This window comes from Odocoileus virginianus, chromosome 7 (assembly GCF_023699985.2).
Source record: "Odocoileus virginianus isolate 20LAN1187 ecotype Illinois chromosome 7, Ovbor_1.2, whole genome shotgun sequence".
NCBI lineage: Eukaryota > Metazoa > Chordata > Mammalia > Artiodactyla > Cervidae > Odocoileus > Odocoileus virginianus.
Window position 1 is genome coordinate 749422 of NC_069680.1, and position 12115 is coordinate 761536.

General features: G+C 37.3%; 1 protein-coding gene across 16 annotated transcripts in view; it reads left to right on the plus strand.

Moving 5' to 3' along the window:
• The window catches only part of CC2D2B (coiled-coil and C2 domain containing 2B), a 221769-nt gene that overhangs the window by 188212 nt on the left and 21442 nt on the right, over nt 1-12115 (plus strand). For 11 of the 16 annotated variants that reach the window (XM_070469930.1, XM_070469936.1, XM_070469929.1 and 8 more), the window contains 4 exons: nt 3501-3597; nt 9422-9520; nt 10723-10905; nt 11048-11245. In XM_070469930.1, coding sequence (XP_070326031.1) covers nt 3501-3597; nt 9422-9520; nt 10723-10905; nt 11048-11245 — 577 coding nt within the window. Of the gene's footprint in view, nt 1-3500; nt 3598-9421; nt 9521-10722; nt 10906-11047; nt 11246-12115 lie in introns of those variants that run through there. The other 5 variants (XM_070469933.1, XR_011488595.1, XR_011488594.1 and 2 more) reach the window with 5 other exon arrangements.

The following is a 12115-nucleotide window of genomic DNA, read 5'->3' on the forward strand; positions in this document are numbered from 1 at the left end:
CCTCTCTTTATGATTTTAAATCATAGATATTCATCCCTAGCTATGTTTTATTTATTTCTGGATGCTTTTCAACTGTATATAAATTGAATTATCTTTTGCAACCTGTTTCTTTACTTTTCATTATTTTGAGAGATTTATCCATATTCATAACTATTCCTTCCTTCATTTTCACTTCATTATAGTATTCCACTGTGTTAAAATGCCATAATTTATTTCTTTTTTATCCTGTTGATGCACATTTGCCTGGTTTTAGTGTTTTGATATTATGAATAGTTTTGCTCTGAACATTCTTGTACTTGTTATCTGGAGCACACATCTAAGAGTTTCTTTTAAAGACAGTAGTTCTCAAGCTGTTTTGTGCACTGAAATCACCTGTGTGGCTTCTTTAAACAAATTGCTGGGCCCAACTCCATAGTTTATAATTCAGTAACTCTAGAGTAGGCCTGATACCATAATTTCATTTCTAACAAGTTCCAGGTGTTACTGATGCTACTAGTCAGGAGACACTTTGAGACCCTCTGCTCCAGGATTCATATCCAGGAGTGGAATTGCTTCAACTTTACTATGTAATGTCAATTTTTTTGCCAAAGTGATTGTGCCAATATACACTCTCAGTATAAAAGTTTCTATTGTGCCACATCTTCAATAATATTTAATTTTTAAAATTAATTTTTCTAATATGGTGGATCTTAAGTGATATTCTTACTGTGATTTAATTTACATTCCTGGATTTCTAATGAAATTGAGTTTCTTTTCTTCTATTCTAAACAAATTGATAGACTTTATCATTTTTACAGAGTTTAGGTCCCTAGTAAAATTGAGCAGAAAGCAGAATTCTTACATATCCTCTCCCTTCAACACACGCACACACACACACACACACACACACACACACACACACAGCTTCCCTAAGTGTCAGCGTGGTACATTTCTTATGAGATGGACCAGTGGTGACATATTATGAGACAAAGTCCGCAGTTTACATTAGAATTCATTCTTTGTGTTGTACATTCTATGCGTATGTACTCAGTTGCTTCAGTCATGTCCAACTGTTTGTGACTCTGTGGACTATAGCCCCCCAGGCTCCTCTGTCCATGGGATTTCTCCAGGCAAGAATACTGGAATGACTTGCCATGCCCTCCTTCAGGGGATCTTCCTGACCCAGGGGTCGAACCTGCATCTCCCACATCTCCTGCAGTACAGGTAGATTTTTTACCACTAATGCTACCTGGGAAGCCTTGTATGTTCTATGGGTTTTGATGAGAATAGCAAGGAAAGACAAGAAAACCTCCCTCAGTGATCAATGCAAAGAAATAGAGGAAAACAATAGAATGGGAAAGACTAGAGATCTCTTCAAGAAAATTCGAGATACCAACAGAACCTTTCATGCAAAGATGAGCACAATAAAGGACAGAAATGGTATGGCCCTAACAGAAGCAGAAGATATTAAGAAGAGGTGGAAACAATACACAAAGAACTATACAAAAAAGATCTTCATGACTCAGATAACCACGATGGTGTGATCACTCACCTAGAGACAGACATCCTGGAATATGAAATCAAGTGGGCCTCAGGAAGCATCACTATGAACAAAGCTAGTGGAGGTAATGAAATTCCAGTTGAGTTATTTCAGATCCTAAAAGATGATGCTGTGAAAGTGCTGCACACAATATGCTAGCAAATCTGGAAAACTCAGCAGGGGCCATAGGACTGGAAAAGGCCAGTTTTCATTCCAATCCCAAAGTAAAGCAATGCCAAAGAATGCTCAAACTACCGCACAGTTGCACTCATCTCACATGCTAGCAAAGTAATGCTCAAAATTCTCCAAGCTAGGCTTCAACTGTATGTGAATCATGAACTTCTAGATGTTCAAACTGGATTTAGAAAAGGCAGAGGAACCAGAGATCAAATTGTCAACATCCGTTGGATCATCGAAAAAGCAAGAGAGTTCCAGACAAACATCTAGTTTTGCTTTATTGACTGTGCCAAAGCCTTTGACTGTGTGAATTACAACAAACTGGAAAATTCTTCAAGACATGGGAATACCAGACCCCCTGACCTGCCTCCTGAGAAATCTGTATGCAGGTCAAGAAGCAACAGTTAGAATGGACATGGAACAACAGACTAGTTCCAAATAGTGAAAGGAGTCCATCAAGGCTGCATATTGTTACCTGGCTTATTTAACTTATATGCAGAGTACATCATGCAAAATACCAGGCTGGATGAAGCACAAGTTGAAATCAAGATTGCCGGGAGAAATACCAATAACCTCAGATATGCAGACACCACCCTTATGGCAGAAAGCGAAGAAGAACTAAAGAGCCTCTTGATGAAAGTAATAGAGGAGAGTGAAAAAGTTTGCTTAAAACTCAACATTCAGAAAACTAAGATCATGGCATCTAGTCCCATCACTTCATGGCAAATAGATGAGGAAACAATGGAAATGGTGAGAGACTTTATTTTGGGGGACTCCACAACCACTGCAGATGGTGACTACAGCCATGAAATTAAAAGACGCTTGCTCCTTGGAAGGAAAGTTATGACCAACCTAGACAGTATATTAAAAAGCAGAGACATTACTTTGCCAACAAAGGTCCGTCTAGTCAAAGCTATGGTTTTTCCAATAGTCAGATATGGATGTGAGCATTGGACTATAAAGAAAGTTGAGTGCCAAAGAATTGATGCTTTTGAACTGTGGTGTTGGAGAAGACTCTTGAGAGTCCCTTGGACAGCAAGGAGAGCCAACCAGTCCATCCTAAAGGAAATCAACCCTGAATATTCATTGGAAGGACTGATTGTGAAGCTTAAGCTCCAATACTTCGGCCCCCTGATGCGAAGAACTGACTCATTGGAAAAGACCCTGATGCTGGGAAAGATTGAAGGCAGGAGGAGAAGGGGATGACAGGAAGAGATGGTTGGATGGCATCACCAACGCAATAGACACGAGTTTGAGTAGGCTCCAGGAGTTGGTGATGGACAGGGAGGCCTGGTGTGCTACAGGCCATGGGGTCGCAAAGAGTCAGACACAACTGAACTAAACTGAATTGATACTCACTCCAGTATTCTTGCCTGGAGAATCTCATGAACAGAGGAGCCTGGTGGGTTACATTCCATAGGGTTGCAAAGAGTTGGACATAACTGAGGAAACTTAGCGTGTGCTCACACCTGGGTATGTGTCCATAAGTGGGATTGCCGAGTCATATGGCAAATCTATTTTTAGATTTTTAAGGAACCTCCATGCCATTCTCCATAGTGGCTGTACCAATTTACATTCCCACCAACAGTGTAGGAGGGTTCCTTTTTCTCTACATCCTTTCCAGGATTTATTGTCTGTAGATTTTTTGATACTGAGTCTAATGAAAGATAACAATCATCTTGAAAACACGTACCTTTTCTTAGCTTACACTTTATAAAAGAAAATAACAGGTAATTTTATAGTCCTTTATGAATAATGATTTTATAAAATAATTAAACATCTGAATATGTTTTCTTATTTACAGCTTACCAGGACATGATTGTAACTTCTCAAGTTTATCTAAAATAAAAGATAACATATATATCAACATTTTTGATGAAATGATTATTGAAAAGCATGAGGTAAAGTAGAATAATTATAATAATCAATGTTGAAATAATTCTAGGTTCAGACTGAATGAAGTCTGTGAATGTATTTGTTAATTTGCTTTTAGATGCAGTGCCTATTTACAACATTTTCTATAAAGGATATGGAGCAACATGAAATAAAATCAGACATGTGACAAGTCAGTTCAAAAATAACAGAGATCATAAACCACACATAGGAAGAGGAGGGATAAATATACCAAGAATTTGGGGAAACTAGGTTTCTGCAATTGAACATTATATCTACGTGTGAACTTCCTGATAGCCAAGCTTTAGCATATTTTCAAGGTTTGCTGCACTAAACACATTTGCTATGGTATATACTATGATATATACTTAAGTATATACTGTGGTAAAAGTATGTACATTAAGGTGCTTCACATTGTTTACTGAGATGTAGGAAGATCTCAAAAGCAGTGGCTATGAACTGAAGACAGGAATCAGGGGTACTGGTAGCTTTTTTCAAACTTCAGCCCTTCCCCAGATTCAAGTAAACAGCAGCAACACACCCAGGGCTTAGAAACTGAATACCATGTTTCCTAGTTGGCATGTGATCACTAGACTCTCAATATTGTCTGTTATGACCCTGAACTCCCTGGCATTTGTTGTTCTTAGAAGAAAACAGATTAAAATGGGAGCCAGAATATATCGCATTTTCTTTTGCAAGGTTTTTACATTTCTAAACTGGACTGTCTGTAAGAGGACCATTTGATGAATTTTCTTAGTTAAGAAATGGCCCAGGTTAACCTTTGTTGTGGTGGTTGTTCAGTCAATAAGTTGTGTCCAACTCTTTGTGACCCCATGGACTCCAGAACACCAGGCTCCCCTGTCCTTCGCTATTTCCCAGAGTTTGTTCAGATTCATGTCCATTGAGCTGGTGATGCTGTTTAATAGCTATTAAATGCTATTTAATGGTGATGCCATTATTTCTTGGCAGTAAGCCAACATGATCCATAATTATGGCAGCAAGGGAAAGGTGGTTGATGGAAAAGAACAAAATGAAGCAAAAAGCAAGACAGTATATGGGGAAAACCACAATGAATTGTCCTTTTTATCTCCCTTCTTTTTTCCTAGCTCCTTACTTCAGCCCAGGTTAATAGTGTATAACTTTAATATTAACAGAAAATTTGAGTTTATGGATTTAAAAGAAATCACATTAATATAAATAATTTAAGATCTTATTCTTATTCTACCTTCTACTCACAAAACCTCCACCAATCCCTTGCAGAATTTTCTGGAAGCCTCCGAGGAGTCCTCATATATGTGCTTAGACATGACTGTTAGCTATAGTCGTCAGTATGTGTGTCCTTTTGCCTCAGCCCCCAAAGCTCTCAAAGCCACCTAAAAGAATCTCACCACCACCACTGTTGACATTGCCCAATTATGATGCCACCATCTGTGCCAAGGGTGTTATCCCCCCAGTTATCCTTGAGCCCAAAGCTATCAAACTTCAGAATACTCAAGAGGCACTGGATTCTATACAAGCATGGGCAGAACGGGCCTATTTTCTCTGAATCCATACCACATATTGTGTATCTAGACTATAAAGCAATAGTGTTTGTACACAAAATCTCACAGTAGAAGAGCTTCTCCAACCACTGACCCTAATCATCAGGGGCCAAACCAAGGACAAGGGACGTAGTGGGGTTCAGCGTGCACCAACCCTTTCCATGTCTTCATTGTCCTTTCGGTTCTTCTTGATTCCTAAACTCAACCCAACTGCTCTCATCTTCCCTAATTACAAGTAAAAATCAGTGGATATAAGTATATACTAGTACTATGGAGCAGTTTGTTGCCTATGCCAGTCTTAACTCAAACAAGCAACATGCCTATCCCAAGAACTATTCTCTAACACCTTTCCCATATTCCCCCTATCTCAGTGCTTTGGCTGATGAGATGAAAAACGTAAATGGCTAAAAGTGAAGTGAATTACAGAGTAAATGCCAGTGGGGTTAGTGGTGTTGGTGGTAAATGCCAAATCCTTTTTTGTCCAATATCCCACTACACATGCTTTCTCTAATTTTTAAAAATAGTATTATTGAAGAGTAGTTGGCATATAGTAGGCTGCACATAAACTGTGTATTTTGACAAATTTTGACATATATGTATATATACACATGAAACCATTATCAAAGTCAAGACAATGAATATATGCATCACTCTCAAAGTTTTTCCTCTATCCTGTTAGAATACCTCCATCCTTCCCTTCCTTCCTCCCACCCCAGGAAACAATTCATCTGCTTTCAGTAACTATACTTTATATTTTCTGGAATTTTATAGAAATGGTACCATACAGTTTTCACTCTTTTTTCCTTGATCTGGCAATTTTCATTCGGGGGGAAAAATTATTTTTAGATTTGTCTATGTTGTGTTATTTATCAAATAGTTCATTACTTTTTATTGTGTAGTCATAGTCTGTTGAAAACACACATTGTATTGTATGTTTAAATATTCACCTGTTGATGGACAGGTGGGTTTTCTTTGGCAGGGGTGGAGGGGATATTATAAATAAAACTACCATGAGGATTTGTGTAGAAGTCTTATATACAAATGCTTTAATTTTGGGGGGAGTAAATACATAGGAGTGAAATGACTGGATCATATGGTAAGTGGACATTTAAGAAATAAACTGTTTTTTCAAAGTGATTTACCATTTTTTATTTCCACCAGCACTGTTAGAGACTTCTAGTTCTTTCACATTCTTACAAGCATGTAGTAAGATTTCAAAATTTTAGCCATTCTAACAAGCCTGTGGTTGTATCTCACTGTAGTTTTGATTTGTGTTTCCTAATGACTAATGATGTTGAATGGCTTCTCTGGTGGTTCCGATGGTAAAGAATCTGCCTGCAATGCAGGAGACCTGGGTTTGATCTCTGGGTTGGGGAGATCCCCTGGAGAAGGGAATGGGAACCCATTCTAGTATTCTTGCCTGGAAAATTCCATAGACAAAGGAGTCACAAACAGTCAGACAAGATTGAGCAACTAACAACACACAATGATGTTGAGCATTTTCAATGAATTGCTCTTGGTGTCATGTTTTTTAGCTCTGTTTTTATAACTCTTTATTAGAGTTACAGGGCTTCCCAGGTGGCGCTAGAGGTAAAGAACCTGCCTGCTAATGCAGGAGACGTAAGAGACTTAAGTTCCATCCCTTGGTAGAGAAGATCCCCTGGAGGAGGGCATAGTAACCCACTGCACTATTCTTGCCTGGAGAATCCTCACGGACATGGGGGCCTGGAGGGCTACAGTCCATTGGATCACACAGAGTCAGACACGACTGAAGCAACTCAGCACACACACACACACTGTTAAGATTATATTCTTTCTTCATGAATTGATTCCTCTATTATTATGAAATATTCCTCTTATCCCTGGTTACATTTCTTAATTCTTTTTTTTTCTTTTTTTAAATTTTTTTCATTTATTTTTATTAGTTGGAGGCTAATTACTTTACAATATTGTAGTGGTTTTTGTCATACATTGACATGAATCAGCCATGGTTTTACAAGTATTCCCCATCCTGATCCCCCCTCCCATCTTCCTCTCTACCCGATCCCTCTGGGTCTTTCCAGTGCACCAGGCCCAAGCACTTGTCTCATTTACCAACCTGAGCTGGTGATCTGTTTCACCATAGATAATATACATGTTTCGATGCTGTTCTCTCGAAACATCCCACCCTCGCCTTCTCCCACAGAGTCCAAAAGTCTGTTCTGTACATCTGTGTCTCTTTTTCTGTTTTGCATATAGGGTTATGATTACCATCTTTCTAAATTCCATATATATGTGTTAGTATGCTGTAATGTTCTTTATCTTTCTGGCTTACTTCACTCTGTATAATGGGCTCCAGTTTCATCCACCTCATTAGAACTGATTCAAATGAGTTCTTTTTAATGGCTGAGTAATATTCCATGGTGTATATGTACCACAGCTTCCTTATCCTTTCGTCTGCTGATGGGGATCTAGGTTGCTTCCATGTCCTGGCTATTATAAACAGTGCTGCAATGAACATTGGGGTGCACGTATCTCTTTCAGATCTGGATTCCTCAGTGTGTATGCCCAGAAGTGGGATTGCTGGATCATATGGCAGTTCTATTTCCAGTTTTTAAAGAAATCTCCACACTGTTCTCCATAGCGGCCATACTAGTTTGCATTCCCACCAACAGTGTAAGAGGGTTCCCTTTTCTCCACACCCTCTCCAGCATTTATTGCTTGTAGACATTTGGATAGCAGCCATCCTGACTGGCATGTAATGGTACCTCACTGTGGTTTTGATTTGCATTTCTCTGATAATGAGTGATGTTGAGCATCTTTTCATGTGTTTGTTAGCCATCTGTATGTCTTCTTTGGAGAAATGTCTGTTTAGTTCTTTGGCCCATTTTTTGATTGGGTCATTTATTTTACTGGAATTGAGCTGCAGGAGTTGCTTGCATATTTTTGAAATTAATCCTTTGTCTGTTGCTTTGTTTGCTATTATTTTCTCCCAATCTGAGGGCTGTCTTTTCACCTTGCTTATAGTTTCCTTTGTTGTGCAAAAGCTTTTAAGTTTCATTAGGTCCCATTTGTTTATTTTTGCTTTAATTTCCAATATTCTGGGAGGTGGGTCATAGAGGATCCTGCTGTGATTTATGTCAGAGAGTGATTTGTCTATGTTCTCCTGTAGGAGTTTTATAGTTTCTGGTCTTACATTTAGATCTTTAATCCATTTTGAGTTTAATTTTGTGTATGGTGTTAGAAAGTGTTCTAGTTTCATTCTTTTCCAAGTGGTTGACCAGTTTTCCCAGCACCACTTGTTAAAGAGGTTGTCTTTTTTCCATTGTATACCCTTGCCTCCTTTGTTGAAGATAAGGTGTCCATAGGTTCGTGGATTTATCTTTGGGCTTTCTATTCTGTTCCATTGATCTATATTTCTGTCTTTGTGCCAGTACCATACTGTCTTGATGACTGTGTCTTTGTAGTATAGTCTGAAGTCAGGCAGGTTGATTCCTCCAGTTCCATTCTTCTTTCTCAAGATTGCTTTGGCTATTCGAGGTTTTTTGTATTTCCATACAACATTTCTTAATTCTTAAATCTACTTTGTATGTTATAGTCATTTCGGCTTTCTTTTCATTGGTGTTTGTATGTACGGTGTATCTTTTTCTTTCTTCTAATTTTTTCTTTTAACCTGTGTCTTTATATGTAAAATGAGTTTACTTTAGACAGTGTATAGTTGGGTCTTCCTTTTTTATTCAGTTGTAGCAATCTCTGTCTTTTAATAAATGGGTATTTATGTTTTATATAATTACTGACTTGGCTGGGTTCCATCTTCCTGTTTGCTTTCTGCTTATCCAATCGGTTTTTTGTTCTTTTTTTCTTCCTTTTTTTGGATTAATAAAGTACTTTTATGATTCTACTTTATTTTCACTATTGGCTTATTAGCTGTACGTCTCTTATTTCTTAATTGTTCTTCTAGGCTTTATTATATATTGTTGCACTTATCACAATCTGTAATATTATGCCACTCCACATATAGTGTAAGAACAGGATATTATTACACTTCCATTTCTACTCCTATGCTTTGTGTTAATGTTATTTTATCATATATTTTGCTTTTACATATGTCATAAACTCTGCAGCAGGTCATTATTATTGCTTTAAATAGTCAATTTTAAAGAAATTTTTGAAAGTGAGAAAGAAATTTTCTATTTACTCTTTGGTTTCTTTTTAAAATGAAAGAGAATTTATTATACTTACCTGCAAGTTTGTGTGAAATTATTCATCACATGATGTAGAATAGTCATAGAAATCTTATTTATTTTAATAGGATCGCTGTTTCAAGAGCTGCAGTGGTCATTCATATATAAGAAAGAATTGGCTTGGATCCATTGTCTTCCCTTTCTCTGCTCTCCTACAACAATCTGAGGTAACAAAATGATTCTTTGCTAATTCTAAATTTTTGTCTCTGGCTAATAGAAACACTGTTGTTTTTGAGTCAGATTTTGATTGGCAGGTTAAGTCAGTTGAAATGATCCTGTATGCAAGTGCCTCTTAGGTGTTGGAGTATTTGAAGATTTTAGCCGTCTCGAGGAGATACCCACAAATTTATTTCATGTATTTTTAGTGTTCATTGATGAAGAAAAGGACAGCTAACCATAGGTCTTAAAGCAACATTCATATGTGTTTATAATAGTTACATAATTAAAGATTGATACATTTTCTGAATAATGACATTGCTTCCTAACCATGGGTTCCATGATTCTGTGCAATCACAGCATGTCATGAGGGAGCACGTTTCAAATACAAGTGCTGCAAATAAAGAGCAATGGAGATTTTAAATTGTTGGAGGTATAGGGCTTCCTGTTATAAATTCCTGCAGTTACTTCTCAGTCTCAGGCCAGATGCTAGGATAGAGAAGTAGTTAAGAAGGTGAGCTTCAAAGGCAGACTCATCTGCATTGTAATCCTGGCTCGACTACTCATGGGTTGTGTGACCTGTCACAAATTCCTCACATGCTCTGAGCTCATTTCCTTATCTATAAAATGGAGATTAGTGGTGTCTACCTCAGTGAATAATGTAATCTATGTCAAGCACTTGGAAGAATGCCTCATACATAGTAGGTGCTCAATAACTATTAATATTAGTTATGTTATTATTAGTAGTAGTTATTATTTTAAGTTATCTTCTCACACACACACACACACACACACACACACACAGTCCCTCCTCCAGTGGACTTTGGGTCATCTCTCCTTCTGTTCCATTTTTTTTCTCTTTCCAGGACCAGTGCAAAATGTAACATGGTCTTTTAGCATTTTTCTCTGAGCTTAAATTCGATTCTCTAAGAGTTTCTATCACTCTGGTACATTAACTTGCTTCCTCATTTCATCCCTTTCTTACTTCTGCCTTTTCCACATACTACGTATTAGAGAGGGACCCAGGGTGTCAAGGTTGCTTGTGAGCAGATCATCATGAAAAACTTTATCATTCTTTGCAAGTCCCCATTAGTCAAATCAGCATGAACCCATGCAAGCCTATTTCCTGCAATGGAGAAGACTGAACTGAGCTATCTTTGACTGATGTTTATTTTCATCATGCAGAATCCATTCTGTTCATATACTCTTTCAGATTAGTGGAACATTTCAAGTAAATATTCCACCTGTTTTGCTTGGGTATACTTGGAGTAAGACTTACGTGTCTCCTAAAGAAGATTATAATGGACAGAATTTAAAAGAATGTACCTTCTTAAATATTTTTGCTACTATTGAACCTCAAATATCATATACCATCTGTAGTCCAGAACTAGACAAGGTAGGCTTTCCACTGAATTATTTTCAGATATACTATCAAAGGAGTGTTAATTTCAAAGTTGACAAAAATGAATGTTGGTTCTTGATATTTTCCTGTGGGAACAATATGGTAGCAAGTTGAAATATTTTAAACTTGATTCTAGTTTTCAGATCAAATAGATGTTTTGGAGAGAGCATGGATTTTTACAAAAAATTGTAAGGCATTATTTCCTAAACGAAGAATCATCACTACTGTTTTTAATGATGAAGGGATACAGATCTTAGTAATAAGATACATCAAGGCATTGAATCCACCTCAGCAACTCCTGGATATGTTTCTTCATTATTCTAATGCGACACTTGTAAGTGATATTTATGTTAGTAACTTTATTGAGATATTCACATACCATATAATTTGCCCTTCTAAAGTATATAATTCAGTGGTTTTTAATATATACACCAAGTTGTGCAGCCATCACCACAGTAAATTTTAGAACATTTTGATCACTCTCAATTTATATTTAACTGGTTTACTTTTTAACATTAACTTTGAGTAAAACTTTCTTATTAAAATTGCTTTATCTTCAGAGACAGTTTCCTGAGAGAGATGCCATCTGTGTTGCAATGTGTGCTCCTGAGTGTATGGTGGAAGAAAACCTTTCCTCCTGTTGCCCTTCCCTCTGCCCACTTATACTGAAGGTCACTGTTGCCACATCACTTTCATGTGACCATACCAACTTTGTAATCTTTCTGTCAGACTCTGAAAAGTGACACAGAAAGATTCCTTTGATTTTCAGGCAGAATTTAAAGTTGTATTTCTAAAGAGATGGTGTCCTTCTAAGGATTGCTTCTTGTTGTAAAGAGGCTTTTGCTCTCTTTATCTTTTATCTATGTTATCTTTTGCTCTATAAACTGCCAACATAACACTTCTCACCTTATGTGGCTTTATGCATATCTGTTATTTACCAGCTGACAAAAGAGACATGTACAGGCATTCATTATGAACTCAGAAGAGGAGATAGCTTCTTCCACTTTGAGAAAGGAAAATGTGAAATCAGAAATCTAGTCTCCCCTTTAAGGAAAAAAAAAAAGCTTTGATTAAAGGACACCTGTGAAAAATCACTTATACCTTTTATTTATTCAGGCCTGATTGACTCAACTGACTCTCCTCAGAATACTTATATTATTCTTCCAGTATGAAGCGCTAACCTGAATTCTTTAAGCTAAAACCA